This window comes from Scleropages formosus, chromosome 22 (genome assembly GCF_900964775.1).
Source record: "Scleropages formosus chromosome 22, fSclFor1.1, whole genome shotgun sequence".
NCBI lineage: Eukaryota > Metazoa > Chordata > Actinopteri > Osteoglossiformes > Osteoglossidae > Scleropages > Scleropages formosus.
In genome coordinates, this window is record NC_041827.1 from 9742341 (window position 1) to 9763285 (window position 20945).

At 42.8% G+C, this 20945-nt stretch overlaps 2 protein-coding genes across 3 annotated transcripts; one reads left to right on the forward strand and one right to left on the reverse strand.

Annotated features, from left to right (window-relative positions):
- Positions 1–9617: 9617 nt before the first annotated feature.
- On the forward strand, positions 9618–13778 carry LOC108918180 (keratin, type II cytoskeletal 8-like). Its single transcript, XM_018725246.2, has 9 exons — positions 9618–10139; positions 10857–11065; positions 11220–11280; positions 11395–11490; positions 11683–11847; positions 11955–12080; positions 12223–12443; positions 12707–12762; positions 12943–13778. Exons 1-9 carry the CDS (start codon positions 9771–9773, stop codon positions 13056–13058), a joined length of 1419 nt encoding a protein of 472 aa, XP_018580762.1. The 5' UTR covers positions 9618–9770; the 3' UTR covers positions 13059–13778.
- Positions 13779–15337: 1559 nt separating this feature from the next.
- LOC108918363 (uncharacterized) lies at positions 15338–20306 on the reverse strand. 2 transcript variants are annotated; one of them, XM_018725505.2, is made up of 8 exons: positions 20080–20306; positions 19631–19681; positions 19085–19387; positions 18286–18600; positions 17759–18061; positions 17471–17607; positions 17075–17267; positions 15338–16192 (listed from the first exon to the last, which is right to left on the reverse strand). In XM_018725505.2, the coding sequence occupies exons 1-8, from the start codon at positions 20108–20110 to the stop codon at positions 16014–16016; spliced, it is 1512 nt and encodes a 503-aa protein (XP_018581021.2). In that variant the 5' UTR covers positions 20111–20306; the 3' UTR covers positions 15338–16013. The 2 variants fall into 2 exon arrangements, with proteins under 2 accessions (XP_018581021.2, XP_018581022.2); XM_018725506.2 differs by lacking the exon at positions 15338–16192 and having other exon boundaries at positions 17081–17267; positions 17482–17607.
- Between the last annotated feature and the right edge of the window lie 639 nt (positions 20307–20945).

Sequence of the window (20945 nt, forward strand, 5' to 3'; positions counted from 1 at the left end):
GGGAGAAAGGGATGCAAAGATGCAGGATACCATGCAGCAGAAGCTGCAGTAGAAATATCTGGTCATCGCCAAGGTCCGGATGGGCAGCCGAGTGCCAGCAACGCCATGGTAGAGTAGGAGTCAGATAAGAAATAAGCGTAACAAAGCCACGAAACTGCACCTAAAGGTTAACAGAAGGTTATACAGACAGCTTCTGTCATGATCAGAGAGTCGGGCAATCCGCTATTGAGAAGACAAGCGCCGCGTTGAAATAATCGGGTTCTTTAGTACTAGTCAGCGAATCCGAGAGCGCTGTGAATCACATGGAAAGACAGAGGTCTGAAAAGGATTCGATGGACTTTTAACACATTCTTCTAATATTTCAAAAATGCTTTCTCAAGGAAAATACTTGTTATGAAATGCTTTTCACTCCTGCGTAGGCATGCAAATGTACCGGATGAGCCTGTACTACTAAACTCACATGCATTACTTGCTGACATATTGTTGTAGCACTGCAACGGCTGACACCTCATGGGAAACATGCGTGCACCTGTAACTGAAATGTGGCGCAACTATTCGTTTACCATTTGCTTACTCCTTTATGTGAAATCTTACATACATGTATGTACAGTATTAAGCACTTCACTTCCGTATGAATACTTTTCCCTGTGATCTGGCATTAGGAATAAATCAGTTTTACCAGGACTGCGAAGGAACGGTTGCGTTATTAATATTATTTTCACCCTTGTTATTTAAACAGAAAGGAAAATGCACATAAATAACCTATGATGGTCAAAATTCCCTTTTATAGGAAAACATCAAAACCCGCACATATTACAAGCTAGTGCAAGTTTTCTCACATTTACAGTGTGGTTTGAATACAGGTGAACTGAACACCTGATTTTGGCTGCTGGAACTTATGGGCAGGAAATTCTTGGAACAAGCAATGCATGATGTGTAGAAAAAAACAAATTAATTATTGTTTTGTATTTCAACACACTGCAATCAACAACTTGGCTGCCAGTCCAGATTTTGGCATGCGTACTCATGACCTTCTTGTCTTTCTGTCACCGCACCTAGAAGTGTTGACAGCAGCCAAATTCCCGCAGACATCGAGGGGCCTTGAATACCGCCAGGCAGATCGTTCACGTTCAAAGCGGCAATCAGCCGTCCCTGAAAAAAATAATTCGAAGGAAAGGCGTGGTGAGTAACTATGACTTTAATTAGAGGCAGAAGAATGGCAAGACTCTCATTGAAATGAGGTGCAAATAATCACATAAACTCTTCTAGTGAAAATATATTCCACAATGGAGAGTGAAAATAAACATAGCGGTGGAAGTCATGGAGGGATTTTAGGAAAAAAAAAGAAAAACACAGTGCATTGTATTGCTAGAGTGGAGTGGAAATAAAGATGTGACTCAGTCTTGTAAAGAGATAATACATAATTCGTATAGTATAACTCAGTACATGTTTGCACTACTGAAGCAGATTTCGCTTATAAGACTTATTTGATATTTTAGCATAGGTTCTAAAAGAAAAGATTTAATTTTACCATGTTACATCACGTTAAAGACAAATTCCTAGTGTGCAGTGAATAAGCACCAGAGATTCTGATACTACAGCAAAGCAATAGAAGCAGATGTTGGGGGAGCAGCTGATACCACAGCGGATGGATCTGCTGCCTTTGGATCTGAAGGTTGCAGCTTTGAATTCTGCCTCCTGCTGTAGTGTCCTTGGGCAAGGTACTTTTCCTAAAGTGCGCTAGTAAAAATTACCCAGTTGTATAAATTGCTAAATAAGTGTAGGAAGCTTAAAAACAGTGGGAGGATGTGGGTTTGATCCCCTCTTGGTCTGTATGGGGTTTACGTGTTCTCTGCATGTCTGTGTGGGTTTCCTCCGGGTGCTCTGGTTTCCTCCCACATTCTTTCTGCTCAGGTTCACCTATAGTGTGAGTGACAGAAAGAGAGCATGTTTCACTGATGTATGGATGAGTGACCCATTGTAAGTAGTGTATCTAGCAGTGTAAGTCACCATGGTGAATAAGGTGTGTGGACTCATAACACTACATAGAGTTCATTGGAGGTCGCTTTGGAGAAAAGCTGTGTAGGAATGAATAAAAGCAAATTTGTTTCCACAGAAGTATTACACTGAATCATACCTCATTGTACTTCTTCGCAGCCTGTAATTTTAAGGACATTTACTTTTTTGGATAGAAGGCGATTCTTCAAGACTGGTCAAGTCCTTCCCTCAGAAAGCATGAGTGACAGAAAGGCAGGGGGTGGAGGTGAACTAAACAAGTTCTCCGTTTTGGCTTCACATATTGCTCAATGTCACAAAGAAACTGCACACAGCACACATCAGCATCAACAATGAAAAGTTTTGTCTTTCAGTTCAAAATTTTGTCTTATTTATTCTTTTCAGTTTTTGAGGGAAGATGATTTTCAATCTTCCCGTGACTAGAAGTTCAACCACGTGTTATAACAAAAGTTATTTTGACCTTTTTTATTGCAGGTTTTCATTTTGTTTTATGGGTTTGCAGGTACTGAATTGTAATGTGACTGAATGCTTCTGCGAAATCCTTCAGTCCCTGTAAAACAGGCTCTTAGGTCAGAAAGCCGGAGTTTCTTTTGTAGCCCCTTGAACCCAAGTAACTGTTCCTGGGGCTTTGAATGCTGTGTTGACAGTATTATTAAGAAATTTATTTAAAGTCATCTTGAATGTTCTGCATTTACATTTTAAGGAAGTTATTTATTCAACTTTGCATATCCATTGTTGGATATGTTGCGATCCTTTGGCATGTCCTCGTAAACAGGCTAGACTTAAAGGCCATCAGAAAATGTAGTATTTAGTTCATGTACAGGTAGATGAGATAAGAGAGGATGGCTCTCACAAAACTTACGTGGAGAAAATGTGGTAAGAAAGTAAAATGATATCTGGGATAACCAGTTGGCTGTCTGGCTCCTAGGTTATCACTTATCTCATCTTGTGCTCCACCCAGGTTACAAATACTGGTGTGGATCTTTTTGAATGACAGCCGATGTGGGTACGGGATGAGAACCTTTACTTTCAGAAAAACCAGAAGCCCATTGCAGAAAAAGGCTACAGCACTGCTACCTTTGGTATCACTAATACTCTGGTATCAACTGTGTAAGCCTTTCGTCCGTTGCACCAGTCATCGCGCACTAGGGAAGCTTTGGACAACAGGCGTCACACATTGAGTGATCCATCCAACTGACGCTGATGAAATGGGGAATTTTATTTATTGTCTTTAATCAGCATGAAACGCACACCCATGCATTTCTTCTCCTGATGGTGGATACCTGTAAAATATCAACGTAACATTTTTTCTCTTGGTTTGGTATTACTTGAGCTGTTTTTCACAAAATGAGAAACAAGTTACGAGAACTTTGCGCATAACACCTGCCAAGTTATGCATGCTGACCTTTTCAATTTGCTGCTTGAGAATGTCAGGTGTTTGGAGATCTCACTCCTGCGTGCTTCCTTTGCCCCTGGAGTACAAATGCATGTAGGTGGGTAGAAATCACAAACACAACAGACATGTAGAACACCTGCAAGGTGGAGTTCCTTCCACATTCTCCACTGATCGCCAGGTCCAGTATTTCTAATAGGTTAAATCAAAGTTATAAAGCTTCTAAGTACGGTAGTTATACGTATAATAGGACAGGTTGAGTCTACTCCAGTGTCCAACACAGGGAAGCGAAAGACAGACCAAATAATGCCAAAATAAATGCCAACTGCCAATCAAATAATTAGTCACATTTTTTTTAGGTTGCTCGGTCCAACTGAAGAAGAGTTTTTAACACCAAACACTTTCAGAACCGCTTGTCCCATACAGGGTCACGGGGAACCGGAGCCTACCCGGCAACACAGGGCGTAAGGCCGGAGGGGGAAGGGGACACACCCAGGACAGGACGCCAGTCCGCCGCAAGGCACCCCAAGCGGGACTTGAACCCCAGACCCACCGGAGAGCAGGACTGCGGTCCAACCCACTGCGCCACCGCACCCCCTAACACCAAACAGAAATCTATTAATGCTTTTGAACTGTCATTCAAATCTGCACCTTTTTCATAATGTTCCTAAATCAATACAACAAAACGCCATCATTAAAAAAGAAAAATATTTTTGTTTTGGATATAGCCGCAAACATTGTGTCACTGAATTTACTGGTTGATGCCCCTTGGAAACATGTATTATACAAGCGTGCATGAATACACAGATAGCTTTACTGAGCAGGATGGAGGTTCACAATGCTGACACTCAAAAATATTTGTGGAGGTACATTCAAGAGCATTCTTTGGACTTCTGCCTCAAGGAGAGGCTGAGCTGCCAGGTTTCTTCCATTGTCTTTACAACACGGTTTGTCGACCTGCGACTTGCAGCCATTGTACAGAAAAAAGGTGTGTCACACAGATGTGTCATGTGACAAAGGTGTGTCATACCTAAATACTCCAGCAAATTCTTTGGTCACTCCCTTAACCACATCTCATAGATGTAAGCAATTCTGGAGTGAAGTCAAACGCCAGCGCTTCTATGGTTCTAAACTTCTTTTCCTCTCAATTATTTAGCTTATTCTTTGGTTACATTTAGTGTCAGTCAGCAAAACAACACTTGTAATGTTGGGCACTGTACTGAATAGTATGGAGATAGGTTTCCGTTAATTTATATTACAAAGAAGATTATTTTAAAACGAACTTGATTAAGCAATAGAGACAGCAATGTGTCAAATACCTGCTACCGTCTCAACTCATGGAAATAGTCTGTAGTGCAATTAATTTGCTGAAACGATTGACTGCTATATACCAGGATATTAAAATTTAATAAAGCTCTATTCACTGTTCTATTTTTCAGTTTTATGAACTGCACTTGGCCACAGCAACAAGGAGGCGGAAACAGCAGGCTAAACTTATAAACTGCAAATACACTCACATATGCAGAGTAAGGGCTGAAGGCACAAAGGACACAATATGTTACAGGTATGGTCATGTGGGACTATTTAATAAGTTCCACATGTCGCGGTAAACAGAGGAGTCGGAGAAGGCTAGACCCAAGTGCAGGAGCGTTTATTCAGAGCCAAAGGATTAGATGTGTTCTCGTGGTCAGGGACGGGCGAACGGTCGGTCGATCGGCGAACAGCACGGAGGCTAGGATCCAGAATCGCGATCGAGGAACAAGGCGGGTGGTCGTCGGCCAGAGAGATGTGGAACAGAACTGGGAAACATAAAGCAAGGTGCATTTCAGAACGCAGAGGGGACTGTTCCGCAAGTGGAAAGGGGTTGAGAGGTGTTTTATACAGCCGAGCGCTCCGATTAAAGCCAGGTGATTAATCGGAACCGGGTTGAGGTGCGGGCGCTTTCGTGACACCACAAGGGTGTCGACACATGCCACAATTCCTTTTAACTCCCACCACACTTCTATATGTCATCTTTGTCTGAGAGCGATAACAGTGAAAGATTACATCAACATATTGTAACGCCGTGAGCTCTGGGTATGGAGGGGGCGAAGAAGAACGCACAGGCAGCAAACATTACCAACTTTTATAGGAACACCGGCACAAAAGAAAATAATGCTTTTGGTCAAAGGACCCCTTTTCCTTAAGAACCTGCACCTCAAGCCAGCCTTCCCAGTCTGCTTAGCACCCCTCAGACTCTCTTCTTCTCCCACTGGCAAACACAGTCACCCCTTTATATTCCCTGTAAGTCCCCCCAGTGGCTGACCACTTAATTCCAATTTTCCCATAATACAACTACAACTACACACACATTTTTTCAGAACCGCTTGTCCCATATGGGGTTGCGGGGAACCGGAGCCTAACCCGGCAACGCAGGGCGTAAGGCCGGAGGGGGAGGGGACACACCCAGTACGGGACGCCAGTCCGTCGCTAGGCACCCCAAGTGGGACTCGAACCCCAGACCCACCAGAGAACCCGGTCCAACCCACTGTGCCGCCACGTCCCCCCATAATACAACTATTTACAATAAATTCATTTCCCGTTCAAACTCCCAGTAAGGCTGATCTTTCCAATTTAATCTTTCGGAGAAAGACAAGAAAAATGCAGTTAACTATTTTTGTGCAGATATTCACTGTTTCATTATCATTTCAGCTGACGTGCTTTGCACAGCCAGTCACCCGACAAGAGAATGAGTCTTCAGTCTTACAGGTCTTCCCTGTTCTTGAAAAGATTATCACACTTAATTTTCTTCATTTTCAAGCAAAGGTGACCAGAGGATGGTATGATTTAAGTGCATAAAGTCCCGCTTTACAAGGGTCAGCCCTGAAAACAGCACTGATTCAAGAGCAAGCTTTATTTTCACATTCAAAAGGTACCAAGAATTTGGAATTTATTTTTTGATAGTGTATTGGAGTCTGCACTAGACTAAATTCTACCAATTATCCAAATATGAGCTATGCTGTATGCATTTCCTTTGTTGTAAAAAAAATTCTCACGCTCTTAGTAACTAGAACTGCAGTCATTAGTAGTGAATAAGCAGACTAACTCACTGAGATCTGAGTTCATGAAGAGAATTTTTGAATAATCTCTTGTTATAACATTTTTAAAAGCACATGAGTACAGTATTTGCTACAGAAAGTGTGAAATACAGCTAGTGATTTACTGTAGTAAGTAGGGGTAATATTTGTGGATCCAAAGGTTGCAGGTTTGAATCCCCTTCCCACTTGCAGTACCCTTGAACTAATTGTCCTTGCTTGCTCCAGTCAGGTTATCCAACTGTATACATTGGTAAATAGTTGTAGGTACCTTAACATTACAGCATAGCTGCAAACCATTCCTATTTTCAACACCGAGTGAAAAAAAAATTACAATTTCTTTTGCTAAATTCCACTTTCCATAATAATAATAATAATAATAATAAGGGAAATAAGAATGGACCAATAGATAAGATACTTTACTGTCATTGTATGCAATACAATGAAATTTTGTTTGGCAGCCCTCAGAACATCAGAAGCAGAAAGAACACACACACACACACACACACACACACACACACACACACACACGCTGCTTATCTCAAGCTCGGTCGTGGTAAACCGGAGCCTAACCCGGCAACACGGGGTGCAAGGCTGGAGGGGGATAGGACACACCCAGAATGGGACGCCAGTCCATCGCAAGGCCTCCCAAGCAGGAGTGAAACCCCAAACCCACCAGAGAGCAGGCACAAACCAAACCCGCTGTGCCACCGCACCACCTAGGAAGAACTCTTCAAATAATAAATAAATAAATAAATAAATAAATAAATAAATGGAAATTAAAACTTTGAAGTCTTCAGTCCATAGCAGCCTTCAGGGGGTGGATGTGGCGGAGTGATGGAGGCGGCAGCTGGCTTTTGGGATCATTATTTCTCTGGTTGGGCAGGGAAGGTGTGATGGATTTTTTAAAAAGTCTTTTACTTTAATCTGCAAAAGGGTTACCCTCAGGATTTTATGTCCAAGTGCAGATATTATGTCTTTGAAACATGCCTCGCTTGCTTGTTCAGTTGTGAATCTGTTCAGTTAGAAAAGGCATGAGGTGGCGTTTTGTCGAAGAAACACCTGGCGATGCTAGAGGGAGTGCCTTAAAGTGCACGAGAGTATGATCCTGCGCAGTAGGGCTTCAGTGAACCGTGAGAATACTTCAGCAGGTGGATCCGTTTATCGAGATCACGCCAGCGATATTCAGTTAGAAAATATGTTTTACCGGAGTTAGACTCCTCACACCCACACACATTTGGGTTCACGGAAAAGGAGAGGTTCGTCTGCCCTGTGCGTACCGATCCACAAATGTAGAAAGACTACCCTGTTAGGAAATCTGTTGGTGGAAATATTAAAATGACAAGCAAACTCTCCTGGTACAGCCTTGTTTTTTCTTATTTGCTCCTGAATAAGGAGAAACTACAAGAATAACAAGGCAGCTTAACCTGAGTGATGCACTGCAGTACAGGACACACTATTACTATTAATATTTATTTACTTGATACCTTTGTCCAAGGTGATTTACGGTGTTAGACATGTTACCGCACCGCATGAAACCAGTCAACGAATGATTAAAGAGTCTTATAAAAGTATTACAGTGCAAGATCATAATAGGTGAACTAAATATGTCACTGAAGACAAATCCCACCTTGCGCCTTACTCTTGTTGTCTTCTTGATAACTTTTCCACCACTAACCTTTTCCACTGCATATGCAGAGCTTGTTTCTCAATATCTGTCGACAAAATCAGAAAAAGTGTAGAAAGTGTTTGTCCTCTCGTAGTTAGGCATGCTAAAGAATTTGGGAGACAGATAAAACAAGGCACGTATGTTACAAGTAGCTGAGGCTTTTTGCCCAAGCAGCTTACAAGTATTCTCCCATTTATGTAGCTGGGTAAGTACCTTGCTCAAGGCTACTATAGCTAGAGGCAGGATTCTAACCGGTGACCTTTGGGTCCAAAGGCAGCAGCTCAAACCACTCCCCTACCAGCTATACCTGCATTTGGCTCTGTGTGCCGAGGACGCCCTCGGCTTATTCTTTGCTTATTAAAAACCCATATTTTTCTCACTATTGTGCCTCTTCCTCGTTACTCAGATAAGTGGAAATTGCATAAAACACATTTTACTAGCCAGGTGTCCCTGCATTACAAGTCAGCGCCCACCGCTCATCCCTCACTCTCTTTCTCTCCCAGTAACTGTTGCCACGCACAGACCAAAAGTAAGAATTCGTAAAAAATCTAACGTTGCGCCAAAATGAGAAATCAGTTTTGTTCTTGTTTTATGCTCCTTTTGGAAAAGATTATTTTGGCCACAGATTTCTTCAGAAGGCAGGAGTTTGATTCCACCCAGTCAACAATGAGTGCAAAAGATACAGTAAGATTTGAAAAAGTGACAGTGAAACCTGGAGAAAGGTAAGAAAGTGAACAGCTGCGCCAGAAATGTATAAACTAGTGTGACTGGTGCTTAACTATGCCACCATGGGGTATTTTCGTTTTTAAAATACAGTCGCTTCTCAGCTAACAACAGTAACTGGTTTCTACAACCAGGTCATTCAATGCATCAGGTTTTTAAACTGCCCAAAATGTACAGCCTATGTTCTCTGACCTAAACCTCGTGGTTAAAATGATACTGTGTATAGATGGGTATTGGCTGAAAAGCAAACAGTCATTGTGTAAACAGTCTTTTAACAAGAAATGACAGTTGTGTCAATATAAAGAGAATCGACTGATACGCTGATGAACCCCTGTTGTGCCCCCTCCAGTTTTTGGGGTGCTTTGTCCGTCTAAACTGCACACCATTTAGCAGTGTAGAAAACAAGCATGGTCTGCAACAGGAGTACTCATCTGTGCATTCAGCTTCACTTTTTAATTTTTTTTCAAATTTACTGTCTATTGTCTGCATAGTTTAGACGCCCAAGAACACCCAAGCTCAGCTGCCTCTAATAAAAGATAAGGAATTTCACAGCAAGCCGAGGACAACCAGCTTCGGCAACCAGCTCTACAGCTCCAGGTGTGTCCTGTCATTGCATTTATCTTTGCTGATCAGTTTACAGCCCACTGTACCTGTCTTACAGGGTAGGTGGGTCATCCCACCAAAAGGAATGGGGAAGGTGGAGCGCATGGGGCTGGGCCGGCACTGCCTCGCTTTATGCATGATGGATTAAAAGCATCAACGCTTGAGCGTAGAGCCGTACAGAGGGACTCAGCTCTCCTTCGAACCTGCTGACTTGGTGCTCCTCTTGTTTCCTTGATCTACTAGGTCACACCGTGCTGCTTTCTTTGTTTCCTGAACAAGACCCAGCTTCATCATGTCCTTCCAAACTAGCTACAGCGCAAAAAGCATGAGCTCAGGCTACAGCAGCAGTGGAAGCATGCGCAGGAGCTTCTCTAGTCGCTCAGCATTTGTTCCACAAGCCAGCTCTTCTCGTACAATGTCGGTCCAGCGCTCTGCTGTTATTGGTGGTGCCTCCGGGTCTGTCTACGGGTTCGGAGCTGGAAGCAGTTATGGCTTTGGTCCTTCTTTCGCCAGTGGTGTCCCCATCACAGCTGTCACTCTGAATCAAAGCCTTCTTGCTCCTGTGAAACTGGACATTGACCCCAACATCCAGGCCATCCGCACCCAGGAGAAGGAGCAAATCAAGACCCTCAACAATCGATTTGCCTCCTTCATCGACAAGGTTTGTCTTTGCCCTTTGCATTACCTGCTTTACCCTTTTGTTCAAATGAAGTCTGGGGAACATTAAGTATGCTGGATGCTGTTGTAATGACTGGGTTTGTATTCAGTTATCTATCACAGTAATAAAACAGCATATTATAAAGAAAAATCACAAACATGCAAATTTCTTGAGAACTGAGACTGATCTGAGAGTCCCTTGCTGTCCTGTCCTTCATAAAAGAAGCAGGGTATAGAAACCCAACCCTTGGCAGATCTTGTGATGGCCCTGTCTCATATCTCTGTACGATCGTGTTGTTTCCAATAATACGGTAACACCAAGTGACTGTCACTGTCGAAGAAGTCTTGCTCTGAGTCAACAGTACATTTTCTTGCTGTAACACCACTGACACGGCAAAATTTTCAAAGGGACTCATGTCTTTCAGTTTAACACTTTGGGAAAATGAACTATTGATACTATAAATAACTTTCCCATAAGGCAGCATCCAAGAAAAAGTAAATTATATGCATGTTGAGAAATAAAACCCTTATGTACACTGTTTATTCCTATATTCCACAATGCACAAAAAGTAACTTGTATGCCTTCAGCATCTTGCTGATTCCCTGTTGCACAAGTCTTTTCTGCTGCACAACTTTCAAATGCCTTCACTGTGGATGCTTTCTTCTCCACAGCGAACGCATGCTCAAGACCAGGCTTATAAAGAGTGTTGTATTCCACCAGGTGCGCTTCCTGGAACAGCAGAACAAAATGCTGGAGACCAAGTGGAGTTTACTGCAGGAACAGACCACAACCAGGTCTAACATCAGTGGTATGTTCGAGGCCTACATTGCCGCACTACGCAGGCAGCTTGACGGCTTGGGCAACGAGAAGGTCAAACTGGAGGGAGACCTGAAGAACATGCAAAGCCTGGTGGAGGACTTCAAGCACAAGTAAGTTTTCATTTCATGATTTAAAATGCGTGTCAGATGTTATCAGTTGTTATCAGTGTTATTACTAATGTCCTACCTCTAGATTAATCTTACACACATTTTTACTTTCACTGTTTGAACAATGAGTGAGTTCTACATATACCTTTGTCTGCAGGTATGAAAATGAAATCCACAAGCGTTCTGAAGCAGAGAATGAATTTGTTGTCCTGAAGAAAGTAAGACCTTTTCATATTATGTTCTTTCTTTAAATTCATTGTTTCAAACTTAAAATTGCCACGGCTTTAATACTAAAAATCCCTTCATTCCCAATAAAACTCTTTGTCCTTCAGGATGTTGATGCTGCCTATATGACCAAGACAGAACTGGAAGTCAAAGTTGACGTTCTGCAGGATGAAATCAACTTCCTCAGGGCCGTGTATGAAGCGGTAAAGTCCCTGCACAGTTTTACCCTGAAATACATGTTATGAATGACTCCAGTTGTAATAACAGTTATGCAGCCATGTCCTACGGAAGATAATGACAGTGCTTAAAAGACTGTCAAAGCGAATCCTGACGTAAAGACTTAAAGAAAGTAAACAGGCAAAAGAAAACTCACAAGACTTTTTGCACCTGTGCAGGAGCTTCTTGAGCTGCAGAGTCAGATCAAGGACACCTCAGTGGTGGTGGAGATTGACAACAGCCGCCATCTGGACATGGACAGTATTGTGGCAGAAGTGCGTGCCCAATATGAGGAAATTGCAAACCGCAGCAAAGCAGAAGCTGAGACATGGTACAGGCAGAAGGTGGGCACTTCTAGGATTAATTTTTTTTTTGCTGTTGTTGCATAGCTACACTTGATCCTTGGAAAGCTGCATGTCGACTTAGTGTATTTTACCCCACACCTTCTCAGTATGAGGAGCTGAAGACCTCAGCTGGGCAGTACAGTGAGGACCTTCACGTCACCAAGGCTAAAATCGCCGAACTGAACCGCATGATCAGCCGCCTGCGGAATGAGATTGAAGGTGTGAAAGGACAGGTGAGGCTATCAATGTAGGCTATCAGGTCAGATAATGGCGAAGAGCCACTCATCACTGTCCTTTTATAAGATAAGTGCGTGAGGCAAATAAGATGGAGTGTTCCACCATTTGTCCTGTTAGTTAACTCCCCTCTCTTTTCAGCGCTCAACCTTGGAGCTTCAGATCACCACGGCAGAGCAGGATGGGGAGAAAAACGTGATGGATGCCAAGCTCAAAATCAAGAAGGTGGAGGAGGCCTTGCAGAAAGCCAAGCAGGACATGGCTCACCAGGTGCGTCAGTACCAGGATTTGATGAACGTCAAGCTGGCCCTGGACATCGAGATTGCCACCTACAGGAAGCTGCTGGAAGGAGAGGAGTACAGGTGAGAAAGACATGCTTTGTGACACTGTACAGCCCACTTTTCTTCAGCATAGAAATGAATTAGAACTACTGTGACTTTTTCTATCACTTTTTTATTCATTGTTTCCACATTTTCAGGGTGCCCTTCTGGCCCTTGTTTTCTTGCGTATACATCTGACCTCACATTGACTCAGTTCAGTTTCATTTACAGCACACTGTGTGAAGTTTAAAGATGGTACCCTAGGTAAAAGACTATAAAAATGACGTGTTGTAACCTGTCCACAGGTTGTCTTCTGGTGGTGGACCTTCTACAGTCCATGTGCTGTCTTCTAACAGCAGTGGTGAGTAGTGTTGCACTTCTAGGTTTCACTTTACACGTACATAATCATAAATGAACATCTTTGAAAGAGCACAGCACTGGCGTAGAGCAGTACTGCGGCCAGACATCACGCAACAAAGCTGGTTTTAAAATATGAAGGAAGAGTAGATCAGCGACTGTGTTCTGCTGTGAATCATGCTAGTGAACTCCCACGGTGGATTCAGCTCCTCGAGCGGATACGGCTACGGAGGCAGCCTTGTGGGAAGCTCATCCGTCACAAAGTCCCAGACGGTCAGCTCAAGCCGCAAGGTCTACTGAAGAGGAGACACGCTCTTCTGTCCGTCTCTCAGAAACACTAACCATTTTTTAAGAGATACATCATACTTCTCTTTCTTCCCGAAGCAAATTCTTCCTCCTGGGCGTCCAAGCATATTGGCCTGTAAGTTTCCTTTACAAAAAAGCATAGGGTAAGAGGATCTGCTGAGATACCTCTTGAGCTGATACATTCAGTGAGTGGTATAATGACAAGATCACAATGTCCTGAGTCAGCAGAACAACAGCGCGTTTCACTTTGAGAGGTCTAACGTTCGCCCTGTTGCCAGTAATCTTGAACAGCGAACACGGCCGATTCTCTTTATTTTGTGTCAAATTAAAACTTACATTTGGCTTTGCTTTTGTTTTCATCGCCTCTAAAACAGCCTTCCCAACAACAAAATCTATCTGGTAAATACTGACAAAAAAAAACATAATGAATGTTAAAAAAAAAACATCACTAAAGGAAAGTATTCACTGCTGGGCTGTTTTTGGTATCACATGATCAAGCAGAAGCTGAAGTAGTCAAATTATCATTTTTCAGACGCCCAGCCTTTTACTTCTGTTTTCATTCATTTACAGGGGGTTACAAGTTCATTGTGGTGTCTATGAAATGATTTTATACCTGGTTTTGTACTTTCTGAGAAGACAAAAGGCTGATTCTGAACAGATGTAGTCAGTTGTGCTTGTAACACCAAAAATATGAATAAATCTGAGTTAAACATTTCCCTTGTAATATTTCTTGTTGTGAATGATAAAATGTTACATCCCATTGCTGTGGAAGTAACAATAATCACCCAAAGTCATGTCTACTCTACATATGTAAAACCAAGGTTTCACACAGTGAAAATCCCCTATTGACACAATGCAGTTAATGATCACAGTTTTCTTTAGACATTATTTAGAAATAAAAATTGCAGCAATACTGCTTTTGCAGATATTCTCTATTTAGAATACTAGATTTCTCAACATCAATAAATAATTTTAACAATACAACCCAGACAAGAAATATATTGTAAAGCTTTCACCTATGTTTTCTTAGTAATGTTGTATGATCCAGCAGTGCAGTTAAGTTATACATTCACCAGTATGGAAAACTAAAGGAATGAAAAATTAATAAGTCTTAACATGTAAACAAATTGGAGGATACAGTAAAATAACAAGTGAAAAATCCAAAATGATGAGGTAGTTCGGGAGCAGTTATTGCAGCAATTGTAACTTTAATAAGAAGCAATTTACATAAAATGCTGAACAAAATCTTTATTTCTATAAATGTAATATTCTTTACTAGGGTCTGTTTAAGGATTTCACTCCAAAATCACTCCTCCTCATATGAATAGACATTCTTTTCTTGCTATCAGATCCCACTGTATTAAACTTGTAGTTGTGAGTATTGATTAAAGACCATAACATAGACGAGATTAATGCTGTATAATATGAATTTGAGAACTCGGTAAAGAACGCAATTACAATACATTCTTCCTCCTTTGGGTTCCTCTTATCGCAGTCTTGCTGGCGGCCGGCCCACAGGCAGGGGAATGCACATCATTGAGCAAATGAGCCTTAAAGAATTTGAAAAACCACAAAGGCTTGGAAAGCACACATCTAGGCGGTCACACTGGTCCCACAGAAAGAGTTCGCAGGGCAATGTAAAGCAAAACCATGCCATTTTCCAAGGGTTCAAAGGCCCCTAAAAGTGCAGCAGATCTTCGATTGACTTCGCTCTGGCAACCATCAGGTAACAAGTCAATGTTGCACCACCTGCTACCTCCTCACCAACACTACATGCCTTCAGCCCACAGCCTCGGTGTTCTTGGTCAGTTCTGACCGCGCTCTCTTGGCGGTTGTGGCTGTGAACATCGACCACAGCGCACTTCTGCTCGCGAATGGAGTTCCCCCGCTCCTCTTTTCGACATCTGTCATGAGGCTTCCAAGAGCATGCAGCAGGACTGAGAAAAGCGCGGTGCTTTGTTTCATCCCCCTCGTTGCATAAAGTATTAAAACATAGGCACCTACCCATTGCACATCATTCATATTTGGTTTTAGGTTCTGCCTCAAAATGAAAAAATAGAAGCATATGACAATCCTGATAGCTTTCATGAACCATCTTAGCAATGGGTTTTTTAATTTGTGTATAGAGTCATTCATGAGGGAGTGCAGTAGTGCAGTGGGTTTGGCCTGTGCCTGCTGGGGTTCGAGTCCTGCTTAGGGTGCCTTGTGATGGACTGGCATCCCATCCTGGCTGTGTCCCTTCCCCCTCCAACCCTGCTCCCTATGTTGCCAGGTTAGGCTCCAGTTTGCTGTGACCCTGCTTGGGACAAGTGATATGTGTGTGTGTGTGTGAGAGAGTCATTTGTTAATAACAGAAGCAGCTGCTCACTAGAGGCAACTGATAGAATAGTGGTTAGAAGTGTTGCCCCTGCCTCAAAAGGTCAGTGTTTGGAATCCCACTGCCAGGTGGAGGGCACTTGAGCAAGGTTCTTGCCATAAATTGCTCCAGTAAAACTACCCAGCTGTGTAAACTGGTACATAATTCTAAGCTGCTCAAAGTTACTTTGGAGAAAAACAGCATCTGAATGAATAAATGTACATTTAATCTGAAACATTTTAAAATCTTGTTTCTTCAATAAGAGCGCTACTCGTTTATTTCTGTACTTAAACATGTAGGTGTTACTACAGCAATGTTTCATATATTAAATCAGTGCGAAATGCAGCCTTTCAGGGCAACCCATCATCAAATGGAACCCTCAGCGAAAGGAAGACTTTTCTAAGAGGTAGGAACCCTAAATGTGTGACAGGTACCACGCTAGGAACTCTATCTTCCACCTGAGAAAAGCCATGAGAAAGCATGTAAAATAGCGGAGAAGATGTTGATAGACGAATTACACGCCACTTTCGATGACATCAGCTGTCAATGGCACCATTGCACTTGGCGGCGCTGCTGTGCTGCACACTGGCACATCATTGCATCTCTTCACCCTCCAGGTCAGAGGCAGGTTTCTCCACATTTTTCTCCAATGCATTCATATCAGTTTGTGTCTCTCCATCACTAACCCGAAAGACGCACAAGCAGACTAGAATTCCAGCACCTATCAGAGATACTATGAGAGCTCCCACAATGAGGCCAACATTTGGAGGCTCTGTTGAAGAAAAAAAAAAAGAGAATTAAATTATGACAAGCTTGAGACATGGCATAACTGATCAGATTAGTAAAGGTAATCTGAAAAGGTAACAGTGATTCATAAGTGAAGTTTCGTAGATGAAAGCAAACAGTTTTACTATATATTGTATGTACTTTATATATATTGATTGATTGATGGATTGATTAAATAACTAAGTAGTTTAGCATACAAACAACATTATAAGTCACCCTGTTGACAAAGATAACACGAATAATAATAATAATTATAATCATCATCATCATCATTATCATCACTGTAGTACTTAGGAAAATACACTAGCACTAGATGCTGTAGATTTTAGCTGCTCATCTTTGGCAACAGCATAATCTTTAAAACGTAGAATTGCTTTACAACCAAGAAGGTCCAGCCAAGTCTAACATATATTCCCTAACTGCCTGGCAAAGATGTTCCCCAGAATATAGCAGTGAAGCAGCACTGGCTCACCTGTTGTGTGCTACTGCAAGAAAAGGCTGTTCAGCTGTACTAAATACATAGACATTCTGCATTGTAAAAAGACTTGAAATAATTTTTTTTTTTAACAAATTGTTAGGAATTTCTCTAGTCTGTGAACTGTACTAATTGTACTTTCCAATGAGTTTACTAAAAGATATCTGTTCAGTCAGCATCAAACTTGACCTCCAAAAGCCCAGTGAGGTAATTCTCTACCCCGACTATAGCATTCTCATATCATTCGTGATGCTACAAAGACCCGCAGAGCCTTGGGTCTATGGCCGCCCTCCAATGCTGCGCCAACGGCAATGTTCAAGAGCACCCATCCCCATTATAAATAGCATGGGCACTGCGTTGTTCTCAGAAATGCGACGGGAGGGAGCTGCTTACTTCCAGTGGTGATGGTCACACTGTTGCTAGATGGACTGTAAATGGTTTGGAAGGAGTCGTCAAACCTCGCGATACAGGCATAGTCACCGGGAGACACAGGGGAGGACATCGTAAAGACAACTGTCTTCCCAGCAGTAGTCAAAAAAAATGACGATTTCACACCTTGATTTAATTCCTTCAAAGCAATGCTCACCTGAAAGAAATGTCAATAAATATGAATTTCTTATCAAAGGTAGAGCATGGCGAAATGAATTAAACAATGTTACTGAGTGGACTGAGCATATCAGGACATTTACAATTACTGTATTCTACTTTTAATTAATTATAGAGTATCATTTTCTCCCACACTGCATTAATAATTTAATGCAAGAAATGCAACGAAGCAGAAATTAGTACCGTCTTGTTACCGAGCCAAGGAGCATTGAATGTACAGTAGACTTCCAGTGAGTTTCCTTCATAGACATGAACACTGGTTAAAAAATTAAAACCGTTGATTGAAAGCTTTGGAGCTGGAAGAAAATCCTCAGCGAAAACTGAAAACAAGAATCAAATAATGTGTCAGTGAACAGATAAACGATGTTCAATGGATGACTTTGCATAATAAATTCCTTGTGTGCGGTAATCACGGACATTGATGGCAGCGAAAACAAAGAAAGAAGAAGGGACACAAAGCCCACAACACACCTGAACACATGACCCATAGGTTATAATCACGGTTGCAGAACCTCCGTTCCGAGGGAAAGCTGCAGTCCCGGAGACGCCCCTCGTTTCCAGAACATTGAAAGGAACGGGACTGGAGAGAATTTGTACTGGTGTCTAATTGCACCACCTTGCCACATCCAAGTTCTCTGCAAGCCACTTGGGCTGTGGCCTCCTTCAGGCCATAAGGCATGCACACGGGGTACCACTTCTGTTCCTCAAACACCTCCAGCTTCCCCATGCACCGGATCCCCTGGATGTCAGAGAGTAGGCGCGCTGGAAGCATTTCTGTAGGGTGGAAGGCAAAGGACAAGAAATGCATGCAGAACCAAAGCAGATGTCTGCTGCATTTCCACAGACCATTCCTGCACTCACCAAGAGCATGTGTCTGAGCAACTTTTGCACATCACAAGGGAAGATCTCTTTGACACGTACACTCTATATACCTCAGAAATATTTAAAAATGTGTCACATATTATGGGAAGGCCCTTAATATGCCGTTAGTAGCTGACCTGCAGTGACAGTCAAAGACCTGGAGAAGGGAGACCTCAGGATGCGATTTCTGTAGAAGACCTCAACGTCACAGATGTACTCCCTCCTCTCATTCTCCTCTGCAACGTCCCTATAAGTTATTACTCCAGTGCCATTCAGATTCAGGATTCCAAAGAGCTGCAGCGCCCCGTCATGCGCGGAACCTGCTGCGTCGCGAAAGTAAATGCGGAAGGTGGCGTTGTAGAAGTAGGTCGACGTTACGCAAGAGACCGAGTAGTTCTTCCCTGTTCGAATGAAGGTCGGTTTCACGGAAATGCTTGGGACAGGTAAAGAAGCTGCAAGACAAAGCAAGATTCCAAAAATCGCAAATGGGGTTTGCATTAACTGACCTGCTTACGTGACGGCAGGTAGTTTAGTGGGTTCTCTGCCCATCGAACCGGTGCTGATGTGCTCGAATGTGACGGCTGACTTCCAGATCAAGAGCTGCTCTAGTGCCTTTGAACACAGTACTGAACCTGCTGCAGAGAAATATCTACCTGCAATATTGGGTAATGAATAAAAGTGCTGCACGTGAAATCACAGACTAAACAGCAGCAGCTGCAGCAACAACAGCAATAATAATAATAATAATAATAATGGCATGCAGGTCATATAGAGGCAGTGTGAAATGTCAAAGGAAATATGCAGTGTAGGACCTGCTGGACAGAAGTTGTGCACGTTAAAGACTTTCACAAGAGCTCTTTCATAAAAACCACACGTGCACACACACACACACACACACACACGCACACACACTGGGGTAACAAAGTGGACGCTCACTGATGTTTAGGTTCGTAGCTTTGCTGGGTGCAGACACCTCATTTGTCTTGCTGACATTGTACCAACACACAAAGAGCCCCTCATACTCCTCGACGGCCGGAATCGTGAAGAGCACGCTGTTGTAGGACGTGAGCCTGTAAAACAGCAGGGGGACGAGTGGCTGCTCTTGTTTCCCCAGGTTGAGGAAGATGGGATATTGTGCCTCTTTTGGTGGGAAGCATTCCATGACGACTTTGGAGGACAGCTCAATGTTGGTGCCGTTGACCGGTTGTGTGAAATGCAGAGTGGGAGCAGGGAGAGCCGCTGGGTGCAAGCGGGAAAGATCGGAAGACTGTCAGGACATTGCACATTTTCGTTGATTTTCAATGATATTTGGACAAACGTTACGAAATCACTCATTAATACCGAAAGCCAACATTTACGAATAAAGACATTACATGTCAGCTTTCTGGAGAATGTGACAATGCACAGTTTAGCCACAGCTCTATGCTGTTAAGCCACTTTCCCAGATTTACAGACTTCAACTGACGGAATCATCACACTTACCCATGACAAAAATTGCGTTGAAACCCAGAACACACCACAGAACCCCACAAGCTGCGAGAAAAGGGAGTGGATTTTAGTTCAGCAGAAATAGCTGAGTATACCATGACCCTAGACACAAATATTATTGTTTCTATTGTTTATATGTATATTATTATACAAAATTACCCAGCTGTATAAATGGGTAAATAATTGTAACCTTAACATAGTAAGTCGCTTTGGAGAAAAGCGTCAGCTAAATGAATAAATGTAAATGTATCTGTTTCACTAAAAGTGATTTAGATTTTTAGCCATTTTTTTGAGATTCGAGATTTTACCCACTTTTGAGATTAATTTCCGATAATACAACGCGCGGTTAGGTAGATTATTCATCCTAACAGACAGCGAGGTCACCCAATATTTGAGGGTACTGTTTGGTAAATGGCATTACAGGAGACATCAAGCAGACTGACCCGTGAGTCTGAGACGCGCCGCGGAGAACATGACGGGTGATGCTGAAAGACGAGCTTTCGGCGAGGAGGAAAGCGAGGCCGGAGCTGCCGCCAGAATACACGTATCAAGTTTGCGGTCCAAAACGGGATTTAAGTTGTTTCTGAAACGCCTGCCAATCAGCAGACGTCGGATGTCGAACTCGCCTGCTCCTCCAGTCCAGAAGCACCAAGAGATCTTGCAGAGGGAACAGGAAAGCCTCTGCTCTCTCACTTTACTTATTCCACTAGAGTGCAGAGTTGGGCAACGCCAGGAAATTGGTAACTCTTTCCCAGCAGCGCTTTTAATTGCATCAGTGCCGCAGCGCATGTGCACATCTCTGTTGATTCCTTCAGCTGACTCTTTTCTCCAAAAGCGACTTAAAACGTGCAGGTTGTAAGTTATTGCAAGCTTACAATTATTTACCCATTTATGCAGCTGGGGAATTTTACTGGAGCAATTGAGGGTAAATACCTTGCTCAAGGGTACTGCATTCAAAGGCAGCAGCTCCAACCGCTACTCTACCAGCTGTCCACATTTACATGTGTCGCGCTTTAAGACTTGTTACTAAAAATGAAAGCTGGTTCAAGGGTGCTACAGAAGGAGCAGGGATCTGAACCCAAGTCTTTTGCGTGGAAAGCAATGAGTCGGAGCACTTCTGTCCGGGGTTTTAAAGCGCTGAAGGGTAAGAACGTAGTTAAAGGTTACACAGTGGGTAAGGGGTAAAATGTTGAGCTTTGAAAGTGGCTTCAGTTAAAAGTGTGTGCTGAGCAGGCATGGTGGGACCAGTGACTCAGTGTGAAAAAGCAGCGCCCACCCCGTGTCAGGGTCCCCTCAGTTAGTCTGCCCC

What these genes read in the sequence shown, in the direction of transcription:
- LOC108918180 (XM_018725246.2), top strand. Translation starts at nt 9,771, where the DNA reads ATGTCCTTCCAAACTAGCTACAGCGCAAAAAGCATGAGCTCAGGCTAC. An exon ending in TTGAAGGTGTGAAAGGACAG is followed by an intron (nt 12,081 to 12,222) that starts GTGAGGCTATCA and finishes CTCTCTTTTCAG; the next exon opens with CGCTCAACCTTGGAGCTTCA. An exon ending in CTGGAAGGAGAGGAGTACAG is followed by an intron (nt 12,444 to 12,706) that starts GTGAGAAAGACA and finishes ACCTGTCCACAG; the next exon opens with GTTGTCTTCTGGTGGTGGAC.
- LOC108918363 (XM_018725505.2), bottom strand. Translation starts at nt 20,110, where the DNA reads ATGTTCTCCGCGGCGCGTCTCAGACTCACGG. An exon ending in AGCTACGAACCTAAACATCA is followed by an intron (nt 18,601 to 19,084) that starts GTGAGCGTCCAC and finishes TTTGTCTTGCAG; the next exon opens with CTTCTTTACCTGTCCCAAGC. An exon ending in CCTATGGGTCATGTGTTCAG is followed by an intron (nt 17,608 to 17,758) that starts GTGTGTTGTGGG and finishes TCTTGTTTTCAG; the next exon opens with TTTTCGCTGAGGATTTTCTT.